At 46.9% G+C, this 25724-nt stretch overlaps 1 protein-coding gene across 3 annotated transcripts in view; it reads left to right on the top strand.

The window, feature by feature from the left end:
* Nucleotides 1-434: 434 nt before the first annotated feature.
* Nucleotides 435-25724, top strand: part of LOC138964121 (adiponectin receptor protein-like) — a 57139-nt gene continuing 31849 nt past the window's right edge. The window contains exons 1-5 of one of the 3 annotated variants that reach the window (XM_070336006.1): nt 489-559; nt 6980-7084; nt 9467-9885; nt 10698-10793; nt 22650-22821. In XM_070336006.1, the coding sequence (XP_070192107.1) occupies nt 9619-9885; nt 10698-10793; nt 22650-22821 (535 nt within the window). In that variant the 5' untranslated portion in view covers nt 489-559; nt 6980-7084; nt 9467-9618. Of the gene's footprint in view, nt 560-6979; nt 7085-7791; nt 8010-9466; nt 9886-10697; nt 10794-22649; nt 22822-25724 lie in introns of those variants that run through there. The other 2 variants (XM_070336005.1, XM_070336007.1) reach the window with 2 other exon arrangements.

Consider the following 25724-nt stretch of genomic DNA (forward strand, 5'->3'; position numbering starts at 1 on the left):
TCAGTTAGGCCTACGCTATTTCCAGCCATATCGGAAAGCCGCCGCACTGACGTTACAACTGACAATTCAAATAGAAACACATCATTACAACACGCGTGAACCAGGGACTTATATACCACCTTCAAAATAGGTCCTGTGGTTGTAACTGATCGTTTACGTGAAGTCTTGGCATGTGATCAGTTTTCAAAATTACTATGTACCAGAAAATCTATCCTTTTTGATTTTTCTCATTTTTGTCACACTTGTTTCAGCACATTCTGAAATTATTGCAGACAAAAAAATAGCAAAATAATAGCGAAGTCGATTTTCGGGGTCAATCGCTGTCGGATGTTTTTAACCCAGTCGTGTGCCTGTGGGCTGTGCTGCAAAGGTCGATTGTTGTCTCTGTCAGCCTAGATCGGCTGATGTTCCAATCTCGGTGCGGACAAGATTGACTGGTTGCTGTTTGTCTACGTCATCACTTTGTGTTGCTCAGTTTTTGTGACGTGTCGTGGTAGGACAAATATTGTGCGTTTCCGTTTACTGGGGTTGGGGATCGGTGGGCCCCCTACATGGTTAGGTAAGTGAGTGAAAATTAATACCTACTAGTTTCTATTGTCTCCTAGTTGTTTGTGACTTTCATTCTCAAAGCGATGGGTGTGATTGTGTTGTCAGTCGATCTGTGTTGGTGTGTTTCTGTTTCTTGGTAATGGCCACAAATCCAGTGGCCTTGTGGGTCCATTTCGTTTTGCCCTCTTTCCAAATTTGTTTACGTCCTTTGTCGTAAGCTCTAAGGCCAGTAGTTAATAGCAAAGAAATGTAGACACTACACATCGATCGGATACAGTTTTATTTCTGTTTTAAGGGACTGCTGCGTTCTGTTGGCGTCGTAATTCAGTAACAATACTAACAAGTAACATACTTAATTCGGTCAGGTCATCCCACGTCGTGTGGTTTAGGCCCGTGTTTTAGTATTACTGGTGTAGTAAACATGCAGTACGATGCACATAAGAAACGACTATATTATATCATGGTCAGTTCTATTGGAACATTCATTGGAACATTCAGCATTGAAGGCTGTTGTTGAAACGTGAATGACTGCTGATAGTTGAGTTGTTCTTCGCTAATGGTGACTGCGGTGGGCGGTCCGACTAAACTACGCGCCAGCACGCGCTAGCACGCGCCAGCACGCGCCAGCTTGAACCATAGCACTTATATACTTTATTTTTATATTTCTAGTTAGTTCATCGTCCATTCTCACATAATACAAAATTTCAAACTTCAATGATAAAAAATACGGAAGTTATGACGAGTTTAAGGAGAGCTAATGCACTACTCTCAAATCCGACGATTGTCGGACATGGAGCCACGGCCTTAGCTAGGATAGCTCTCCTATAACGCGTCTTAGCTATCGTAAATTTTATCACTGAAGTTTGAAATTTTGTATAATGTAAGAACTGACGATGGAATGACTAGAAACATACAGATAAATTATATAACAGCTATGAATCTCAGTAGTGTCCACTTAAATTTGGTAGCGCGCAGTTTTAGTCCGGATTTTGTCGGATTTAAGAGTAGCGCATTAGCTCGCCTAAAACCCGTCATAACTACTGAAATGTTCAACATTCAAGCTTGAAATTTTGTATTATGTAAGAATGGACAATTAACTATATAGACTATAAAAATAAATTATGTAAGTGTTATGGGTCACCGGGTAGCGTCTACTTCAAAGTGGTAGCTTGCAGGAGGCTGTTTAGTCAATGGCGGAAATCGTCGGATTTGAGAGTAGTGCATTAGCTCTCCTTAAACTCGTCATAACTTCCGTATTTTTCATCATTGAAGTTTGAAATTTTGTATTATGTGAGAATGGACGATGAACTAACTAGAAATATAAAAATAAAGTATATAAGTGCTATGGTTCAAGCTGGCGCGTGCTGGCGCCTAGTTTGAAGTAGACGCTACCCAGTGATCCATAACACTTACATAATTTATTTTTATAGTCTATATAGTTCATTGTCCATTCTTACATAATACAAAATTTCAAGCTTGAGTGTTGAACATTTCAGTAGTTATGACGTGTTTTAGTCGAGCTAATGCGCTACTCTCAAATCCGACAAAATCCGGCAGTGACTAAAACTGCGCACTACCAATTTTAAGTGGACGCTACTGAGATTCATAGCTGTTATATGATTTATCTGTATGTTTCTAGTCATTCCATCGTCAGTTCTTACATTATACAAAATTTCACACTTCAGTGATTAAAAACAATGTCGGATACGGAGTCATTCGTTCGAACACAGTCAGTCGGATGCAGAGCCACTCATTCCTCTGTGTGTGTGTGTGATCCATAGCACTTACATACTTTATTTTTATATTTTTTGTTAGATCATCGTCCATTCTCACATAATACAAAATGTCAATTTTCAATGATGAAAATTACGGAAGTTATGACAAAACTTCGACATTGACTGAATACAGACATTAATGCATACCAACTGCACAACCACTTTGAAGCAGGCACTGCCTTGACCTGTATCATTTATGTTACTTTATTCTTTAATTATACACAATTTCAGCTCCATAAATCAAAATGGTGATGGTTGTGTTGGATGATAGCAGAACTGCTAGGATAGTCTCAACTTCAAAGAACTTAGGACCAGCATTAGTTATAATTATACAACACGAAGCCGGTGGCGATCTGTCGGCAACTATTTTCAGTGAAGTATTTGAGCAGCAACAATGGAAAGATACGTCAGTCATGTATTTGCCATTATGTCAAAGAAGGGCGTTGTTGGTTTTTTTTTCGTCGGAAAGGGTTTGAAGTTTTTGAGCATAATTATTATTATTATTTTATCATTATTATTATTATTATTATTATTATTATTATTAATATTATTATCATTATCACTATTATTCTCATTACTAATGCACATTAAGTGCGCTCACCCCCCCTCATCCTCCCCCCCCCCAAAAAAAAATCTTTGTTTTCTCCCTCTTGTCTCTGTACCTGTGTCCTTTTTATCTTTCACCATCTCTCACAAATAACACCAACCACACCCCACCCCCACCCCCACCCCCACACACACACAAACACACACACATCTCCTCTCTCTCTTCTGGTCTAGTTACTGTGCCGACTGTGTGTATGTCTTCGGTGTTATCTTCGTGGGTTTCTTTGTACGTCTCGTTCTTAACCCTTCATCGAACGATGCACTGTATGTAAGTGCCGTCCTCACAAAGAGGATTTCTAACCTGCAACTCATCGAAATCGTATCCTAGTCACTCTTCTTTACATCTACACCAAGATAAAGGGAGGTAAAGCTAGCTAACAAACAAACAACTGTTCCTGCACTTTTTGATTGTTTTGCCATGCTATACAACTTATTTTAATTTAGTTTTTAATCATTTTTTTAAATTAATTTTACTAGAACGGTAGCATATCAACAACATTCGGCTTAAAAAGGCTTGTTCATCCTGTGAGGACGCAAGACTTCAAGTTTGTCCAAATAAATACATGCTGAAAAGTATGTTGTTTCTTTGCCCTGTGAAGTAATGAACATGTCCATTGTTCTGTGCTGCAAAGTGCAGAATGTCATTTAATTTTAACTTTGATATGCTTAACTCGGAACATGGCGATATGCTCATTTGCACCTCGTGTCCATGGGTGTATCGTCGGGGCTTCCATCCCCAACCGAGCGGGTCCCCAGGTGGTGGATAGGGGTACGGCCCCAAGGGGGTCAGCTGCGAATCAGAATAAGCAGCCAAACGGGTAGCGTTCACACACACACACACACCGTGGCACACAGAGGAATGACTGGCTCCGCATCCGACTGACTGTTGGAACGAATGACTCCGTATCCGACATTGTCGGACATGGAGCCACGGCCTTAGGATAGCTCTCCTATAACGCGTCTTAGCACTTATATACTTGATTTTTATATTTCTAGTTAGTTCATCGTCAGTTCTTACATTATACAAAATTTCAAACTTCAGTGATAAAATTTACGATAGCTAAGACACGTTATAGGAGAGCTATCCTAGCTAAGGCCGTGGCTCCATGTCCGACAATCGTCGGATTTGAGAGTAGTGCATTAGCTCTCCTTAAACTCGTCATAACTTCCGTATTTTTTATCATTGAAGTTTGAAATTTTGTATTATGTGAGAATGGACGATGAACTAACTAGAAATATAAAAATAAAGTATATAAGTGCTATGGTTCAAGCTGGCGCGTGCTGGCGCGTGCTAGCGCGTGCTAGCGCGTGCTGGCGCGTAGTTTAGGCGGACCCCTAATGGTGACTGCGGTGGGTGACATCAAGTAAAATCAATTTTTTAAATTACGGGGAATGATGGTGACAAAATAAGATAATTACTGCATTCTACTGATGTAGCAGTATCAACAAAATCACCATGAAGGAAAATAATATGACAGAAGTAGCACTTATTCCTGCTTGTTTTCGTTTTTTGTTCACAAAATGGCGGCCAAAACGTGGAATGACAGACCCCTGCCATGTTCACAACACATTTCAAACCGACAGCTGCTCTAGAAAGGATAACTGTTATCATTCAACGATAACTTATACTTGGATTAAACTGCACAAAATCTTATTTGGACAACTAACCCTCTCCTGCTCGCGTGCTGCGTCCGATAAAAAACTGGTAACCTTCGAATGCGCGGCGTCACAAATCCGATCCACTGAAGAAAGACAATTTGCCGGCCTGAGCGCCAGGAAGGCAAACACACATTTTTATTTTCAAATCATGGCATCATTATCGATAGATGAAGATATTTGGTCGCGTGAATATACATCCGTGTACCTCGCAACGGTGACTTTCGTATCTGCCGTCACAAACGTTCGCCAGGTTACCCCGATTTTCATTTCTTCGCTCGCGCAGTTGAGCATGGATTGTTCTCGTGCGGCCTCAGTCCGGAAGACGGCAGGGTAAACACACAAATAGTGATGATGTCCCGAGCTTTGTGTACTACATAGAAAAGTTTGTGTACGGCAAAATTGATGACGTGTCACAGAAGCGAGGTAACTCTGTTCGCAGGTTACTTTCACGCGAAATGTCTCTGTGCCACCGCGGTTTCGTCCTAAAAATCAACCGTATCGCATTGATTTTGCGAAAACTGAAAGTGCAGGTAAGTTGCACAAGTTTCCTTAATGCTTACTTCGTAAAATTATTGATGTTAAAGTTGATAGTATGGTTATTTTAGAGCACAGGACTTAAAAATTATCGGGAGCTATGCAGCGACCGGCCATTCTCGAATGGTTTCATTCGTACGCAGGTGACCACAGATAATAGTTCTGCGAAGTTTAGGTGGCACTCTTCGCTGTTTTTTGGCAATACAGTTGCAGAACTGTTTGTGTTGGTATTGTCTCCTTTATAACATTCATTTGTAGCATAATTTGATTGATTGCACCAGTACAGCGTAATACATGCACAAGTATTGGCAATTTGGTGTCGCGTGATTTGCAGGTTACCTCTTCTTGTTTTGATACATTTGAGCAGTAGTTTGCATTTGATTCTAATAATCTGTAGGTATTCCAAGTTACACCCTTTTAAACAATCACTGACCAAAATATCCCTGCCCTGCTGTAAGCAGTTGTGTTGCCACAAAAAGATCAAACTACAAGGTAACCTGCAAACGGTGTCACAAAATTACTGAACCTAACAACACTAAACTGTACATCAAAAATTCTTCAATACATGACAAACTAACAGCAAACACTCTGTTTTCATGGAGTTTACTCAAATTGTTTCACAGAATTAGTTTATAGATATGCTGTGTAAATTTGGTGTCACAAAGTACTGCAGGTTACTCCATTGTGACCCCCACCAGTCAGTCTGCTTTTTTGTCCGAACCATAAAAGTTCCTGACATTTTCTTTTTAGACTCAAATAATACAAGGGCTCCACTTGACAGGAATAGTATTTTCCAGGTTGTAGCTGCATTTTGAAAATTTCAGTAAGTTTCCACTGTTTGGTCACCAATAGCAAAGAACAACTCAGTTACAATCTTTTGTATTAAAATAAACGTTTTTTTAACAACACTCTGGCAGAGCTGCCAACTGAAACTTGAAAGCGGGGTACTTCTTTACTCCGAAAACCCTTTCTTAAATGGCAAAAGCTATATATATACACTCCAAGTGTATACAGGATTGATAGGTAGCCTATGTATACACTCTGACAATGAAAAGCGCTGTTACAACTCTAAGCCAATGAAATGCCCCCTACAAGTCGTACTCGTAGGAAGTAGCCTATAAAAAATCAATCTGACGTAATGACTTCCGCCATCTCTTTTTTTGAGTGCATACAGGGCTGGCAATAATGTACACTTACATGGTATACAACCACTTCTAGGTCGATACACACTCCAAATCCAATTAACCCTTACGCTGCCAATCAAAACTTGCGTATGTGCATTCCTGACTGCCAGGGAATATTGGAGTTCGGGGTGTAATAATTCACAAAAAATTCTAGTTCCAAACTGGCAGTAGGTAGGTAAGTAAAACCTATGTTATTTTTAAGGGAAATTGAACCAAGAATCTGTTTTTAGTGTCTAATCATGGAAATAATAATTAGTTTGGCTTATAATGATGTTTAAATATGAACTTTTGAAAAATCAGTCCGGCGCATCTTCCGGTGCCTGTGGATCAAACACAGGTGGCTGGTTTGCTCGCTCCAAGAAAGGATTATAATCACTATCATCTACCTGTTTGCAACGAATCGTCCGAAAGAAGATCTTCCCCTTCCCCTGTCAGTATCCATAGTCATTTGCACCCCCTGTAGCGTCAGTCCGGCTTTGTTTTTCCCTACCGTGGCCCGGTCGACTTCCATCGTTTGCCATTTTGACGAGTCGAGATTTCTCTCCCCTATCCTGTCGCCAAGGCCGAAAATAGCCTTCAGACGCAAATCCGCGTCACCATTTATGTTTATTCATGAGAATGAGGTATCCTACCAAGCCATTGGCTGCTATTTTAAAATTTTTGTGTCAGCAGTGACATCGCACTTCTGGAAAATCCCGGAATCGTCAAGACGGGTAAACCCGTCCTAAGGCGCTGCGGCTGCAAAAGCGCAGGACGGGTATACCCGTCCTAAGGCAGGCAAGTGGTTAAGTGGGTTCCATACTCCAATAATAAACTGCCTTGCAGCATCAGTTTTGTGTGTGTGTTTGTCCCTAGCGTAATTTGATACTAAGAATCGAAAGTGCACTGTGTTCCTTGGCAAACTAGCATCGAATGACACTCCGAGTCTTCATGCGGTTGTCTGGTCTTTTATGTACACTCCAAGAATGTAATCTACATTACGGTAAAGGCCGTGCATCATCAGTTTTTGTGTGTGTACGCTTTGCGTTTCCTTCGCAGAGTGGTGTCAAATGGCAAATTCGCTTCGCGACCCAAAGTTAATGTTAGAGTGTATACAGGGGGCAGCACTTGTATATGTACACTCGAAGTATTATATTTATAGCCAGTGTGATCTTAAGTAAATAAATCTACTTTCACAATTGACGTTTGTCACATGTTTGTTTGAAGTCATGTCTGATTCATGCTATTGGCACCTATATTTTTGTGTTGTGAGTCGGATTTTTGATGCAGTCGAAGCATCGATTTCAATGCAAGGGAGTGAACTCTTCTTACTCTTAACTTCTAAGGCACAAGAATTGATGACGTCATATGATTAGCGTGTATGCAGGGTGTCACACTTGCCTTACGCTTATGCAATCACCTCTGCGCATGAACTTATGTCAAAATCATAAGCTTTGGACCAGTTCTATTTCTCTGTGTAGATTTCATAACGCGGAGCAAGTTGACCAATCAGGAGAGGCCAGGGGACAGTTTCACAACACAGAAACACAGACGGTCGACTGCCGCGGTTGAACCAGTGAAATACAGAAATCCAACACAATCGGGTTTCACGAAGGAGATGCCAGTCAATTGATTGTTCGTCTTTGCACGGAGAGTTGCCCGATTGCAGAGATGCTCTTCTCTAGCACAATTGTCGGACAACCGCGCTAATCCAACAGAAAATGTGATTATCCGTAGAAGAATACTCACATTATGTTTGGATTCTGAAGCATATCTGGTGATCGTTTTTTGAAATGTATCCATGGGACGCAGTAATCCAGGAATAAAGTCAGGGTTATGTCTTGAAGACGTCACATTATGGCGTAAGAGAGTTCGACGTCACGCGAAGGAATGACAAGAAGTCTCGGTCATTGACGTTTAGAGCGGACTGAGACTAGTTTCTTCTTCGAAATCGGCAATTTTCACGTGCGAGTGAGTAAGTGGGAGTGGTAATGTTGAACCGCGTTATGAAACGTAACGCAAGTGTGACCGCAATTTCATAAGCACATCTCATAAGGCGATGCATAAGCCGTGAAATGTAACGCAAGTGTGACACACACTTTAGCCAGTGGTAAATTTCGTTGCAAGCATTCACCTTTCCGGTGACTATGACTCAATGCACTTGTAAAGTCGTAAGCTTAGTCCGCAGATTTTAAATTGATGCTTGCACAGTGTTTGAAGTGGAAATGGGAGGCAGAATAAAACAGAGGAAACGTAAGGGTGGTTAAGATAATGTTGCAGATTCCACGCCGATGCGGGCGAATCATTTTCAAAGATTTTTGCCGAAGAATTCGACTGACTTTGCGTGTAATACATGGATAATGTTGAACCATGTTTAGCGTTGTAACTTCATATAGCTCTCAGATTCCACGGGTCGGAATCCACTGCGATTTAAGCCTCTAATTTTGCAGAACCTGCTCTTGTAAGCATAACAACTCATCGTAGATCTATACCGTGGAAAGTTCCGGAATGAACTGTACTGATGCCTTTTATTTACGTTGGTTTTAGAAGGAAAACATGCTTTTCTCGTCATTTTCGGCGATCAAATTAACTAATTATGCTTTAATTTGGCCAAAAACTAACACGAGTGAACGTGAGAGTTCCAGCCCATGAACGACGAAGTTCCCTGGTGTAAATGAGGTTACTAAACTGTTAAACATGTTTATTCTTACCAACGTTTTCGATGGCATAATAAATGCGGGTGTGCGATTCAAATTTAAGATTATGTTAGTGCTACGCTTTAAACACCTATTGCTACTCTAAAATTGGGTGAAAGTTCCAAAATGCTTCTCTTTGGGCTTCACAGGGTTTGGCAGCTATTGAAACAGCATTTTCTACGCTGAAAATTCGGGGGGAAAAGTCAAAATTGTTACACTTCATTACCGGAAGGCTTCACTAGGGTTGGCAGGTCTACTCAGTTTATTTCTTAGCTTTTTGAAAACGAATAACATTTTTTCATTTCATATACTGATATAGGCATCATTTCAGTATTATTTACCATGGATGCAATGTATCGTTAACTTTTTTAATCTTACCTAAGCTGTTGTGCTTGTGATTTTGAGTGATAAGATTATCAAATACCTGATTGTTTGTGGTGACATCTGTTGTTGTCAAAGTATTTTTTGTTTGTTTTATTTTCAGACTGTTAAACTGAAAACTGTCCCTGCACTTCAACTACCATTACCAGCCAGTCAGTCAGCTGAAGTCGCAGTTCCTTTCTGTGCACATACCTTTGGATATTTCAAGTTGTTTTGCCAAATTAGTCAACTGTGACAAGTGATATTGGAGTGAGAATGGAGTTTGATGGGCCCCAAGGTGCCTCAGGCGGTTTGGACACTGAAGATTCGGCAGAGGAGGAGAATGCTTGCAGTTACACAGCAGTAGCCGGGCCCAGCAAGCCTCGAGTCAGACTCTCCCACAGCCCAGTGTCTGAACCAGATAGTCTGCAGTGCATGGCGCTGGACAGTGACTTTTCAGATGAGGATGAAGATTTTGTAGGGCTCAAACCGGGCCATCAGGCCACACAGAAAGAAGTTGGCCCTCTTTTACGAAGCAGTAAGGTAAGTACATGTACAAGCACATTTCAATTTTGAGCAAGAAAAGTATGCCAAGCCAGTCACTGAGTCAGTTCCCTACTCAGCACCTTTGATGCATTCTTGGTCTCACAGTATTCTTTCAAAGAATTTTCATTTTGTTACAGTATCATAATAACACAATGGTCAGTGATTGCGCCAGCCAGTTTCCAAACCTGTATTTCTGGGTTAAAAAAACAACTTTGATTGTAGCAATAGTGAAAATAGTTTTCTTTCATTATCAGAATTTTTTCTGTGCAAAGGGTTTTCTGCTTACCACATGCCAATAGACTACCAACAAACAAATGATTGACCAATCACTAGCGAGGGGTCTGTCGAAAACACGTGGACTGAAGCATGTGTTTCTGACAGACCTCTAGCTAGTGATTGGTCCATCCTTTGTTTGTCGGCGGGTTTGCATGAAATGGTCACCCTCCCACAATCCATACAAAACCGACAGAGTTATTTTTGGAATTCGTGTAAACGGTGTATTACCACAAGCAAAATGGTAATTCACTATATTGTCAATCATTTTTGGACAAGCTGTACTTGATCACATCTGTGTGTCTATATCTATCAATGTATCATGTAAACTTACACTTGTTTTTTTTGTTTTTTTAGTGCATGGCTGCTGTGATCCATCCGATTGATTGTTTTGTAAATCTGTATTTTGGGGGATTTACTTTTTCTTGGGCAGATAATTTGTTTGTCAAATTTTACCAACACTTTTTGCTTTCCTTTGTTTCATGAAAAGAAAACGCATGGTGGGTATCTCAACTTTGTGTCTTTGTCATTTTCAGGGCAAACTGCTGCCCGATGATCTTGATGAGCATCCTGTGTCCCTCCTGTCAGTGCCGAGCAAATGCGCTGAGCAGGCTGAAGAGTTTGTGCGCAAGGCAAGCAACTTTTTTCTTTTGAATATGGATGTGTCATTGTGTGTGTATGGGCGTTCCTTGGGCACAAACTCATCCACTGTGTTGGATTTTTTATTTTTTATTTTTATTTTTTTATTTTGAATATGGATGTGTCATTGTGTGTGTATGGGCGTTCCTTGGGCACAAACTCATCCACTGTGTTGGATTTTTTATTTTTTATTTTTATTTTTTTCGTCGGGAACGCAGAAGAAGAAGAAGAAGGATTTTTTTCATTCATTTGAATTGATTCGTTGACACACCTATATTTTTTCTCTTTTCCAATATTGTGTGTGTTTGCAGGGTGTGAGTGATATAGCGTATTTGACGGCCTACAAGGTGCCTCTGTTTTTACTCCACTCAGACTCCTGCCGCTTATCTGCTGCTTGCGTTGTGACCAAAAATGTTAAAAAAGTTTGTTGTCATTGACAATACATGTATTCTCATGATTACTCACCGACTAAACATCAACCATGCCCAAAACTGTGTTGCTGTTATTTGTTGCAAACCAATTAGAGATTAAATTACATATCTTATCCCAATTCACATATAGCAATTTACTTCAGTTTAGTGCTAGAACGCTGAAACTACGCTCCACCCTGGAGCATGTGAATGTTACTATATGCATGGTTGATTGATTGATTAATTGATTGATTTAATCACATATTCTTACTCCAATTCTTATGAATGCATTGACTTTAGTCCCACATGCTAGATGTCGAAAAACCTCTCAAATTACCTGCCCTTAGTAGGGTGGTAACCAAGCTAAAAGCGACGCCATAGCCGTTGCTATGGCCTGACCTTGCTCGGTTACCCATAACACCCTGCGCACCACGTGAGCGCCAGCATCCGTAATAATCATTCTCGACTTTCGACAACACACGGTGGACGTGTCCGAATTTCGCTCTCACTTTGGCCTTCTCATGCCTCCTCGTCCTTGAGACTAGCCGGTTCTTGGGGGTCTACCTGTCCGTCTACCTTTTGGTGAGATCTTTCCTGTTTATGTTTGGTATAAATGTTGATAGCTTTGTGTTGAACACGCACGCAGAAGGTTTTTGTTCTGGGTGACTGTTTTTCGCCGGTCTTAAAATGGCCGACAACAAAGCTAAACGTGGCGCGAGACTGGAGGGTGACAAGGCTCTTAGCCTGGTTTAGAAAACTATACCTAAGAGTAGCCTAAGAACTTTGATTTGCCTATTATGCGGGTCTTGGATCCGTCAAACAGCACTTCTTTTTATGTTCCTATCCCTCCGAGGGCGGGTTCAGTTCTTTCACAGCTCGCTTCCCCTGTTGGGGTTAATCAGCCTTTAGGCTTCTTATAGACTTTTTGTTGGATCGTCGTCGGTGCGACTGATTAGGGGGGGGTGGCCGTGTGGCTATTCTTTCCCCTTTCTCTGCGTAAGAGGAATCAGTCAATGTCCTCCTTTTGGGGGGACTTAACGATGTTTTGGTCTGTATTCTCAGCTGTTTCAGGCGCGATCGGCGGTTCCCGCCCTCCCGTTCGTCAGCTTCGCACTGTGGTCAAGTGCAAATGGCCTGTTCGGTTCAGCCCGTTTTTTGCCTCTGGTGGCTCTGGGCTGTTCTCGAGCACCCCTTCCTTTTAGGAGGGGGGGCCTGCTCCCTGCCTGCGTCTAACCACTCTGATTACCGCCGGTACTTCACAGTGTGTTACGCAGCCCCCCGCCAATGGGGGGGGGATAGGGGGGGCGTTCCTGCTTCGCACCGTCGTCTGGTGCAAATGGCCAGTTCGGTTCAGTCCTTTCTGCCACTGGTAGACTGGGTTGTTCGCGAGCACTCTCTCCTTTAGGAGAGGGGGCCAGCTCCCCGCCTGCGTTGGCCGCTTTGCTTGCTTTAAAAACAGCACTGCTGGGTCGGTCATGCAGCCCCCTTACCGTGAGGAAGGGGGAGTGGGGGGGCACGGTAAGTCACGGCCAGGGCTTGTCCCACTCTGCCCTTTGCGGGCAGGGGGCCGTGTTAGCTTCCCACCCTTTCCCGCCCCCCGGGCGCGTTCAGGTGGCGGCTTTCCAGGCTACGTTACATACCCCTTCTCTGCTCCATTTGGGGCAGGATGGGGGGGGGGGTATCAGTGGCTCACTCTTTCCCGCCCACCGGGCGGGATCGGGTGGGGGCTGGAGTAGCGTTCCACCCTTTCCCTCCCTCTGAGTTGGACGGGGTGGGCGCTGTTGGACTGTCTTCACAGTCTGTGCCTCAATTGTCCTGGCCCGACAATCGTTCGCCTCCCCTATCGGGGTGGGCGGGCGGTGCGCTATAGGACTACGGCAGGTGGACGGAGGGGGGTCGGCCGTTGCTCGGTTCGTCTCTCTCCGTCGCTCTTACTGCTGTGACGAGCCACCCCCCTCCCCATCTGGGGCATGGAGTGGCTCAGGCCTTTCTACACAGCGGGGGTGCTATGTACGGCTTTCCAGGCTACGTTACATACTCCTTCTCTGCTCCTTTTGGGACAGGTGGCTGTGTTAGCTGCCCGCGCTTGTCGCGGGTCCACCCTTCCCTCCCTCTGGGTTGGACGGGGTGGGCGCTGTTAGACTGTCTTCACAGTCTGTGCCTCTATGGTCCTGGCCTGTCAATCGTTCTCCTCTTCTATCGAGGCCTTTCTACACAGCGGGGGTGCTATGTACGGCTTTCCAGGCTACGTTACATACTCCTTCTCTGCTCCATTTGGGACAGGTGGCTGTGTTAGCTGCCCGCGCTCGTCGCGGGTAGCGGTCGCGGAACAATGAGCTTGACTCTCTTTTGTTCTCGGCAGGGTGTCTCGCACAGTGGTCAGGGAACAATGAGCTTTGCTCCGTTTTGTTCTCTGCACGGGCTGTGCCGGCTGTCTACCTGGGACAGGCGGAGACAGAATATACTCTTTCTCTCCAGTCTCCCATTCTTTGTATTCACAATGGTCTGCGGGGACTCAGCTATAGTATCACCTGGCCAGTGGTCATTGTCCTTAGCCAGCATAGGTCACCCCCCCCCCCCCCTCCTAGGGGTGGGTGAGTGATAGGGCTACTTGGCTTTGGCAGGTGGACGAGCGAGGATCGGCCGTTTACGGCCGTTTCTCTGTTTCAGTCCTTACCCCCTCTAGGGGTTGCGGCTGTGCTGGACCACCCCCCTCCCCACTTGGGGTGAGTTGTGGTTCAAACCAGGTAGTCTGGTTCTTAGCACTGGGATGCTTCTCTCGCACAGTGGGTGGGGTAAGATGCGCCGGGCCCGGCTTTGTCTTGTTTCTCCACTCTATCTCCTTCTCGGCAGAGATCTGTGCCAGTTACCAACCCCTCTTCCCCCCACCTCTTGTTCAGGTGGGCGGTTTTGGGTTGGCAGTCAGAGACTGATCACGCTTTTCATCCACACTCTTGGCGGTGTTATCGGCAGGAGTATTTAGTGCGCGACCTCCCCGGTCTCCCCTCCTTTTGTGTTTTACACAACTGGTGGTTAGGTTCGGACTCCTTGTTGGAGGAGGGGGAGTGTATAGGGTTGCCTACTGGTTGTAGGCTTCCCATACATAGAGCGGCTGCTGTTGCAGTTTACTTTGTCCCGGATAGGTTGGGGGTGTCTCTCTTCCTTCCTCTTCCGGGATGGCTTTGGGTTTTCACAGGCTTTCTCGCAATTTGTTTCATTTGCTGAGTCTCCGGTGATTGCCTACCTCATGCCACACTTTTGGCTTGTTCCGCACCTTAGGATAGTGGTCTTCATCCTACACCTTTCCCGCTGCTTTATACGCAGGGGACTGCTGGCTTCGGGGTTTCAGGCTGCTTCGTCCTCACTTTTAGTGCGGAAGAAGATAGCAGGGAATTTTCAGGCTCAGGGTCTGATCCGCATTTTTTATTGCCAGGGGCTAGTTTCTGGCTTCGCTTACAGACCACAGGGAACATGGAGTTTTTATGATGTTACTCCTCCCTCTCCTCTCTTGAGGAGCTAGGATGGCATGGTTTGGAGTTTTCTGCTTTGGCTGAGACTCTCTTCTGTGCTTTCTTATAGGCAATCTTATCCTCCCTGAACGCTCTTTTGGGTTAGGGAGGATGCCTTGGGTAAGGCTTTAGCCAGGCTGCTGGCAGCTTGGGCTAGGGTCGTCACTGAGCGGAGAAGTTTCTCGGTGACGTTTTAGGCCCACACTGTTTTTGCTTGGTGTGATCTCCTTCCTTTACAAGGGGTTTGATTTCATGCTGGTTGCAGGAAGCAAGGGTCAGGCTTTTTCGGGGGTCGTTAAGACCTACTCAATAGCTGGAATCTTTCCCTTCCTTCGTGGACCTCTGGCAGCGCATTTATGCGCTCCCGGTTACAAAGGGGTGTTTTGGTTCAGTGTCGCCTCCCTCTCTGCGGGAGGTGGGTCGGCATGGGCTAGAGCTTTCAGCTTTGGCTGAGATTTTCCTCGGTGCTCTCACATGAGCTTTCCTTCTGCGTTTCTGCACACAGGAAAGGGCTCGGTTTCTGGGGGTGTTGGTCTCTGGACTATCTCGGGGGCTGGTTGAGCTTTTTCAAGGTCAATCAGCTTGTCAGCTGCACTTCCTTTTGGTGTTGAACCAGGCTTTTTGCCTGGTGCTCTCAGTAACCAGGCAAAATTCCGAGCTGTCCTTATCCCAGGTTTTTTACCTGGGCATGCTGTTCGACTTTGTCTCTTGGAAGGTTTATTCTTCACACAAGAGAGAATAGGGAGGCTTTTAGCGCTTTTCACTGCCAGACTGGCACGAGAGCAGGCCTCTGCGGGGTCTTTAGACCCGATCTTCGGTCGGACGGTATCGATAGCTATGCTGGCCCTCTAGTCTTTCCTCAAGTTTTTTGGGGGGTTCGGCCTCACAGGTCTGGGACATGAGGGTCCTCCTCCAGAGTGGGTTCCTCCACGCCGGAAGGTGGCTGGAATCCTTTTGGATCGCTCAGGGGACTTTTTTCCCTAGCTTTGTTTCCCCCTGGACTTAGACCGCTTTTTGGATGCGTTTTCGTCTAGATGGGGCCTGCAATGGCGATTGCAGTCTTGAGGCTGTGATGTAGACGTGAATCCTTGGGCTTCTCTTTTGCCTGAGGTTAGGAGCAGTAGCTCTTAGTCTACTAGCCTTTCCTTTTTGGCTATTTACAGGCATGTCCTGTTGCATTCGGGCAATTCGTCTGTTGCTTCTTATGTGAACTAGCTGGAGTGAGCAAGTTCTCACTCCCTGTCAGACAGAGTATAAGGGATTCTGATTGGGTTTTCACACTAAATCATTTTCTCAGGGGAATTTCTCCCCGGCCAGCTCTGCGATCGGGCCGACTCGCTCAACAGGTCCTCTCAGGGCTTGCTCAGGGGTTGGCCCATCTGCTTACGGGCCCGGAGGCGTGCTGTTTGTGTTGTAGATCATGGGTTCTTACTCTGTTCTTTGGGCACGAAGCATATATTTCCTCCACTTTATCTGTGTATGCTCCTTGTTTGGCCTCTTTGACCAATTGGGGATTTAGAGCGGGGGTGCAACTCCTTAGCGCCCCTCTCTCAAGCCAGGTGGTTTTTCACCTCTGTTTCAGTTTTTGGCTTTGGGCAGCTGGGCCTCTTCTTTGAGGTTCCGGCGTCTCGGCTATCTCAGCTGTTTTGAAACAAATAGGCCTCTCTTCTGTTGCTCATGGCGCTCTTGTGGGCATGATCAAAGGACCTTGTTTTACGAGGTTTAGAGGCTCCCCCTTGTTTAGCGCGTGGGACTTTGTTCTACTTACTCTGGGCCTCAGCCCTATAGGGCAGTGAGGCGCATGCGCTTTTGGGGTTTGCCAGAGGATGTAGCCTTAGGGCTTTTGGTTCCGTTTGTTCACGGTTTTTGGTCAGGTTTTGGGATTTCAGAAACCTGGTCAATATCCTCTGGTGTTTGATTCCCTCCTCTTGGGAGGATTCTCGCTCCGGGAGATTCGGATTTTCTAACTGTCTGGTTAGACTTTTTTAATCCTTTTTTTGACGTTACTGTCTTTTGGAACCACGAGCTTTAGCTCAGGTTCTTATGTCTTTACAATGGAGCGAAAGAGACATCTTTTATTTGTCTCTCTCTAGGGGCTCTGCTACATTTATTGCCGTGTTGCGTTCTGGTCGCCTAGGCGAAGCTTTGCAAACGGCTTACTGGAGGTCAGATGATGTGTTCATCGGTTTCTATCTTTGGGATTTCTCCTGCACGCGGCTAGACGGCTCCAGTTCATTGCTGGTTTTAGTTGCTGCAGGGCAGGTTCTTACAAGGACATAAGTAGGTTCCCTCCACCTTTAGGAGGAATCTGCATTCATAAGAATTGGAGTAAGAATATGTGATTAAATCGAAAATTTTTAATTAAATTTTGATTTAATATAATATACTTACCCAATTCTTATAGTTAATACCCTCCCATCCGTCCCCGCTGGATTATGTCCTTGGGGGTTTGTTTGACTAATAGTCTCGAATGATTATTACGGATGCTGGCGCTCACGTGGTGCGCAGGGTGTTATGGGTAACCGAGCAAGGTCAGGCCATAGCAACGGCTATGGCGTCGCTTTTAGCTTGGTTACCACCCTACTAAGGGCAGGTAATTTGAGAGGTTTTTCGACATCTAGCATGTGGGACTAAAGTCAATGCATTCATAAGAATTGGGTAAGTATATTATATTAAATCAAAATTTAATAAAAAATTTTCGATTTTACAGACACACAGTCAAGCTTGTAATTTCTCTTTTAGAGATGAATAAAGATTATTGTATTGTATTGTATTGTAGGGGGGGAAGTAACCCTAAAAATAGAACAGCCTTGACGGTCACATGACAACGCCAGGTCAAGGTTACCTCCCAACATGCATTGCGCACGCGTGCTCTCGCCGCCATGTTTTATTCATTCTACTCTTCAGCGACAGCGTCTAACTCAGTAAGGACGTGTTTTGGATTTCGCTCGGGCTATTCTTTAGCCCACTGCTTTTTTGGCAGACTACACCCTGGTCACGTCTGTATGTTAGCTTTCTAGCTGAGATTGGGTGAGATTTTTCCATTTTCTTTCGTTGTAGTTGTTTCGTTGGCCACGAGTTAGTCTTTGTTTACTTTCGTCTGCAAGACTAACGCCAGTATGGCTGACAGTGCGAAGAAGAAACCCAGCTCTAGACAGGTAGCCATTACTGAGTCTCCGTCTAAGAAAGCGGCTAAGAAGCCCAAGGGTTCTAAACCTACAGTTACTGTGTTCGAGCCAGTTTCTCAGAATACTTTCACGGTAGAAATTGACAATCCTAAGAGTCCGATAATGCCGGCGTTGAAGCAAGAATGCAAGTCAGCGCCGGTTAAGGCTAGCATAGCATCGGAGAAGGAAGATTTGTCAGCAATGTTTGCAACGTTTAGCGATCAAATGAGGTGCATGTTTTTGTCAGAATTGCGCTCGGCGAGCGAACATTTGCTCTCTCTCCGGGCAGGAACGGTGGACGATCGCTCTCGGTCGAGGGTTAAGGCAGCGCCGTCAGCCACTATTACGTCGGCCGACGTTCACGCTGAACAACATTCCGGTGAAGACGGAAAGAGTTTCCCTCACCATGCCTCTACTTCCGGTTTCAGCAGCTCCATTAAAGGTACTGTGACTGTCCCACAGGGAGATACGCACGGGCGTTCCCTACTTCTGCCCGGCAGGAAGCCGTGATAAGACAGGAGACTTGCTCGCATCACGACTTGCAGGGGCCTGTACTTAGATCGGAGGACACGCAAGTTCCGGTTTGCTATACGGATGCAACATCGGTTCAGCGGTCCAAACTTCCGCCACGGGTGCGCGAAGTTGTTGGGAGACAGGAGATCTGCTCGCATCACAACTTGCAGGGGCCTGTACTCTTGACGGAAGACAAGCGAATGCCGACTTGTTTTAAAGCATATCTAGCACAGCGTTCTTCCCTTCCGCCCAGGGGGCAGGAAGTTGTTGTAAGGCAGGAGTCTCGCTCGCATCACGACTTGCAGGGGCCTGTGTTTACAACAGGAGACAAGCAGGTGCCGGTTTGCTCGATGAAAGCATCCCTAACACAGCTCTCCACACGTCCGCCCAGGGGGCAGGAAGTTCTCTCCAGGGAGGATACGAGTAGAGGGCATGCCTCACGCGGTACCTCTCTTCCGGATGACACTGCCTATGACTATGACAGTCATTATGGAGGTGATTTTCCGGTAGGCACTTCCGTGCCGGAAGGAGAATCAGAATACGGGGCTTCTCTTTCTGATGAAGATCCCAATTTCCGGCTACCAGACAAGCTTCCACAGGCAGTAGCTTCGGCAGCTCAGGTAGCTTCAAGATACTTTGAGGAAGGAGTGGTGTCAACAACAAGCTTGTATGAACCACCACCTTCTGGTGTCAGAGATTTTCGCTCAACACAGGGAGAAAAACAAACTTTTAAGTTTCGTGAATCTCCCTCAGTGGCGTATGAGATTTCTAAGATTCTGGCTAAGAATTCCCGGTCGGAATATGTGCCTTTGGACACAGTGCCTCTGCTATCAGCGCACAGTCCGACACCAGAGTTAGCACAGCCGTGGCTAGCTTCCGCACAGCCAACCCCATATGTCGGGCAAGCTGCTGCCCGTAAGTTCTATTCGAACTCTGTGCCACGCAATCTCTTAGACACTTTTTCTCTACCACGAGCACCACTTCCGGTGACACCGGAGTTAGCGACTCTCAGGGAGGATGGCTACAGTAAGGACAGAGCTGTTCCTTATACAGAATCCGCTCTCGTAGCATTGGAAGAAACAGGGAGATACAACCAAGTGTTAGCTTCCCTTTCGGAAACGCTACTCAGGTCCCTCTCCCGTTCTATCGCTATGTCCTTGGAACCGTTTGAGTTTCGACAGGACGCGAGCGAAAAGGATGTGACGACGCTGCTCGCTACTTTGGCCAAAGTTTCAGCCGAACAAATGCGTCTTTCTGCGCGTCTTTCTGCGCATCTTTATGCACATGCGGTGCACACGCGCAGGTCAGCCTTTCTCTCGGGTTCCAGGATCCAAGACAAACCCACGCTTGAGGCTCTCAAGTTATCCCCGTTCACGGAGGGTGCCTTGTTGGGGCTGCCGTCTCTCGACGCGCTTCACAAGCAAACCCGGGACGATCGGGATTTGGCTATAGCCAAGATAGCGCAACACGGCTTTCCTAAGCCTCAGAGCAAGAGCTTCGGACCGCCTAAACCTTCCGCCTCTTCGGCGAATAGGGGCAGGTCAGCACAAGCCAGCTCTTCTTCACGAGGACGGGGAAGAGGCGCGCCTTACCCAAAGAAAAAGCCGTCTTTCGGCAATTCAAGGGGCACACCCCCAATGATGCGACCCCGAACCACTAGCCCATGCAACCACCACGCCTTTGGTCGCAGGCGGCCTGTCATGGTCCCTTGCTCTTTGGTTACTAAAGGTAATCAGTCAGTGGATAGTGGGTATAGTGCGTTCGGGGTTCATACTACTCTGGAAGGAGGGGAAGACTCCCTTAACCAGAGTTCCACCGTTGTTCAAGTTTCCCGTCAAACCGGAAGCCAAAATGGCAATACAAACAAAAGTCTTGTCTCCTCCGAACAGATTTCTGAGACAAATCAAGTTCATAATGGAGACACCAGCGTCAGTCAGAGACGCTTCCCTATCAGGCTGGGGTGTTCATCGTTCTCACCACACAGCCTCGGGCACGTGGACAACAGGTTAAGCCCTCTCACACATCAATGTGCTCGAGTTAGAGGCTGTAGCCCACGGTCTTCAGAGCTTTCTATTGCTGGTGGCAGGCAAACAGGTTCGTCTTCTTACAGACAATACGACTGTTGCATCCTACATAAACAGACAGGGCGGTTCCCGCTCTCTCACGCTTTTACTCAGAGCATGCCAAATTCTGAAGTGGTGTCACCAGCATCAGATCACGGTATCAGCAAAATATCTGCCGGGAAAACTGAATGTTTTGGCAGACTCGCTCAGTCGATCCTCGAAAGTACTCCACATGGAGTGGACAATCACCCACCACGCTCTCCAGCGGCTTTGGGTGCAGGCGGACAAACCGATAGTCGATCTTTTTGCAGCCCGGTTCTCCAGGAGGCTACCGGTGTTCATATCCCCGTTTCTGGACCCGGAAGCCTGAAAAGTGAATGCACCGGAAGTCGACTGGACACGACGCACAGCCTATGCTTTCCCACCATTCCAACTTCTCGGAAAAGTGCTGAGGAAAGCAGAGTCGGAACGACCATCCCTGATTCTAGTCGCTCCAATGTGGTCGAGTCAGCATTGGTTTCCGGATCTCCTCCGCTTAGCAGAAGGTCCTCCCATTCCTCTAAACCTGGAAAAGGGAGAATTACTGCAACCACGCACCGGCATTCAGCACGAGAACTCACAGTCCCTGCTCCTTCACGCATGGAGACTGTGAGAAGATCCCTGCGTCTGTCGGGTGCCTCGGACGGGACACTGGAGTTGGTTCAAAAAGCGCACAGGACGTCTACGAGCTCAGTGTACGCTTCACATTGGACAGCTTGGGTTAAATGGTGCCCGGAGAATCAGGTCAGTTCTGTCTCCCCGCGTTCTATGCAGGTAGCTAATCACTTATCTTGGTTAGCAGCTCAGGGCAGCTCCCCCTCGTCTCTTCGAGTTAGACGTTCTGCTATTTCGGCTACGCTGAGGCAGTTGGGTCACAACATTAACCTCAGCAGTGTTATAGCTAGTGTCCTGAAAGGCGCGTCGATAGGTTTTGCTAGAATCAGAGCCCCAGTTCCTGCTTGGGATCTCTTCCTTATTCTAGAATTCTTAAGATCGCAAGATTTTGAACCGTTGCAATCAGCAAGCTTAGTTAATCTTACCCGTAAGATACTTTTGCTTGTTCTTTTGGCCACTGCAAGAAGAGGCAGTGAAATTCATGCCCTCTCAGGCTTATCTAGAGACATAGCTTTTGAAAAAGATGGCTCTATTTCTTTACGTTTTAGGCCGGATTTTCTAGCCAAAAATCAGAAGCCTGATCAAGTTTCCCCCATAATCAGAATTCTTCCTCTTAGCAAAATTCTGGCGCCAGGAGACCCCGATTTGTCTAACTGCCCAGTTCGAGCTCTTAGCAGTTATCTGTCCCGCACGGCTCCTATCAGAGCTAAACAGCAGAAGTTTCTTTTCTTATCTCTGAACACTGCTAGAGACAAAGACATATCTAAGGTAACTCTTGCTAAATGGGTCTCAATGCTGATCAAACAAGCGTATGAGTGGTGGCGCAAAAAGAAAGGGGGGGGGGGGGGGCCAGTCAGTTCTCCCTCTAACGTCGGCAAGGACGCACGAGGCAAGATCCTGGGCATCCTCCTTAGCTGTGCTAAGATCGGGAAGATTATCTGAGGTCCTCCATTCTGCCTACTGGAGATCGGAGGATGTTTTCATCAACTATTACCTGCGCGACATTTCCAGTGCGCGACAGGATGGTACCAAGGCGCTACCAGCGATGGTAGCAGCAGGGCAATTGTTGCCTAGCTCATAGGTGAGCACCCCACCACCTTAATTAGCAATCTGCTATATGTGAATTGGGATAAGATATGTAATTTAATCGAAAATTTTAATAATAAATTTTCATTTGATTAATATACTTACCCAATTCACATACTAAAGTCCCTCCCGCCTACCCCGCTTTAGATTCCCTAAAAATAAAAGGGCGCTTCGAGCGAATGAATAAAACATGGCGGCGAGAGCACGCGTGCGCAATGCATGTTGGGAGGTAACCTTGACCTGGCGTTGTCATGTGACCGTCAAGGCTGTTCTATTTTTAGGGTTACTTCCCCCCCTACGCGTAGTTTCAGCGTTCTAGCACTAAACTGAAGTAAATTGCTATATGTGAATTGGGTAAGTATATTAATCAAATGAAAATTTATTATTAAAATTTTCTATTAAGTGTGCTTGTAAACCAATAAGAGATGAAGTGTGCACTTGTTTCAGGTGTGGGCAGCAGGGTGGAACGTGGTGCATCATCACACCTTGCCCGACTGGCTCAAGGACAACGACTTTCTGTTGCGTGGTCACCGCACACCCACCAACTCTTTCATCGCCTGCTTCAAGTCTATCTTTCGCATCCACACAGAGACCGGAAATATATGGACTCATCTACTGGGTCAGTTCCACTTCTGTGTCTGCTTACAGTTGGCTGTTGGGCTGTTTGGTAGTTGGTAGCTACTGTCTGTGTTAGCTTTGCCAGCAAAGGACCAAAACATATTGTGTTAATCCGCAGTCTGTATAACCAAATGGAGGAATCCATAAATGACATCTGCCATGACTATTTAGCTCTGCTTTTATTATGCAGCTAGTGTAATAGCAATCTGAACGACCACTAACTTGATCCCTCCAAGTAAGAGGTAGTAACTAAGGATGCACACACTCACACACTTTTAGCTTGCAATAACTCATTGACAGGCATATCTGTATTTCTCAGGCGTGAGAATCTGTCTCCTCTTGGAAGAATTCCTCCTTTTGAGCCTCCTTCAGACACAAGACTTTTACATTTATTTGCAATTTCCCAAAATTTGGTCAACCCAAGCTAAAGGGGCTTTACGTTTTTGTTACTCAAAATTAGCAGTATAAAGTACGCATTAACCACAGCTTTGCTCTCTCTGAGTTATTAAATTACATATTCTTACCCCAATTCTCATAAATGCATTGACTTCAATCTCACATGCTAGATGTCGAAAAACTACTCAAATTACCTGCCCTTGCAAGGGTGGTAACCCAGCTAAAAACAGACGCCATAGTCGTTGCTATGCCCTGTCCCACCTGGTTACCCATAACCCACCGCGCACCACGTGAGCGCCGGCATCCGGAATAATCATTTCTCGACTTTCGACGACACACGTCCGACGTGCGGAATTCGTCTGCTCACTTGGCTTTCCCTAGCCCTTGTCTTTGTGACTTTATGGGCTTGGGGGGGCCTTTACCTGTTCGCCTTTCTTTTGGTGAGACCTGCACTTTTTATTGAATTGAATTATTGTTTGTTAGCTGCTTGTTTACAGCCGCTTCAGAAATTTGCTTTTCTGGTGGACTACGATTTCGCCCATTTTCAAGATGGCCGATAGCAAGCAGTAACTTAGGGCTAGGCAGGAAGTGAATAAGGCTGTTAGCCCTTTTTAGAAACCTCTGTGCGGGTCGTCGACCCTTCGAGTAGTACTGCTTTTGTAGTAGCTGTTCGTGCGGATAAGGTTTCGTTTTTTCTTCCCAGCCCTCCTCTCCTCTTAAGGAGAACCAGTCAGTGTCTTCCACTTTCGGGGGACTTAACGATGAAATATGTGTTTATTTCTCAGCTGTTTCAGGCACGATCGGCCCGCCCACTGTGGCGGTGTACTCCTTGGCAGCTTCGCATCGTGGTCTGGTGCAAATGGCCAGTTCGGTTCAGCCCTTTTTTGCCTCTGGTGGCTCTGGGTTGTTCGCGAGCACCCTCTCCGTTGGGAGAGGGGGCCTGCTCCCCGCCTGTCTCTGCCCGCTCTCCTTGCTTTTAGCACAGCTGAGTCGGGCATGCAGTCCCCTTACCGTTTGGAAGGGGGAGTGGGGGGGGGGGCACGGTAAGTCACAGGCAGGGCTGGTTCCCACTCTGCCTCAATGGGGGCAGGGGGCTGTGTCAGTGGCCCACCCTTTCCCGCCCTCAGGGCAGGATCGGGTGGGGGCTGTGACGGCGGCCCACCCTTTCCCGCCCTCTGGGCGGGATCGGGTGGGCGCTGTTGGACTGTCTTCTCAGTCTATGCCTCTATTGTCCTTGCCCGGCAACCGCCCCCAGACGGGGTGAGAGACACAACCGTAAAGGGCCGACCCCCACCCGTCCACCTGCTGACGTCCAGTAGCCCCACCGCCCCCCTCGGGGTGGATGGGCGGTGGGGCTACTGGACGTCAGCAGGTGGACGGGTGGGGGTCGGCCGTTTACGGTTGTGTCTCTCACCCCGTCTCTCCCCCCTCCAGGGGTTTACTGCTGTGACGAGCCACCCCCCTCCCCATCTGGGGCGCGGCGTGGCTCAAACCAGTCATCACAGCGGGGGTGCCACGTACGGCCTTTCCAGGCTACGTTACATACTCCTCCTCTGCCCCATTTGGGGCAGGGGGCTGTGTTAGCTGTCCGCACTGGTCAGACCGGTTTTGGCGGCTGGGACCAGTCTCGCACAGCGGTCGGGGAACAATGAGCTTTGCTCTGCTTTGTTCTCGGCAGGGTGCTGTGCCGGCTGCCTACCCCTCTACCCCCTTGGGGTAGGTGAGCGGTGGCGGTTGCAGGCGGAGACAGAACATGCTCTTAACTCTCCAGTCTCCCTTTCTTTATGTTCTGACACAATGGATTGTGGGGACTCGGACTACAGTATCGCCTTGCCAGTGGTCATTGTCCTCAGCCAGCATCCGTCACCCCCCCCTCCTCGGGGTGGGTGAGCGGTGGGGCTACAGGACGTCAGCAGGTGGACGAGTGGGGGACGGCCGTTTATGGTTGCGTCTTTTATTCAGTCTTTCCCCCCTCCAGGGGTTACTGCTGTGACGAACCACCCCCCTCCCCACTCGGGGCGCGGCGTGGCTCAAACCAGGCAAACTGGTTCTCAGCACTGGGATGCTTCTCTCGCACAGCGGGTGGGGTACGGCTGGCCGGGCTTGGCTTTGTCTCGTACCCCCACTCTCCCTCCTTCTCGGCAGGGCGCTGTGCCAACTACCAACCCCTCTCCCCCCTCACGGCAGGTGGGCGGTTTGGGTTGGCAGGCAGAGACTGATCACGCTTTTCACTCTCACACTTGGCGGTGTTATCAGCAGGAGTTTTAGTGCGCTGCCTCCCCCGTCTCCCCTCCTTTTGTGTTTTGACACAACTGCTGGTCGGGATTCGGACTCCTCGGTTGAGGAGGGAGAGTGTGTAGCGCTGCCTACTGCTTGTAGGCTTGCTATGCAAAAAGCGGCTGCTGGGGCAGCTTACTTTTTCCCGGATGGGGTGGCGGATTCAGAGCAGGGTGTCTCTCTTCCTCCCTCTTCCGCGGATGACTTTGGGTTTACACGGGCTTACTCGCA

This window comes from Littorina saxatilis, linkage group LG4, assembly GCF_037325665.1.
Source record: "Littorina saxatilis isolate snail1 linkage group LG4, US_GU_Lsax_2.0, whole genome shotgun sequence".
Taxonomy (NCBI): Eukaryota; Metazoa; Mollusca; class Gastropoda; order Littorinimorpha; family Littorinidae; genus Littorina; species Littorina saxatilis.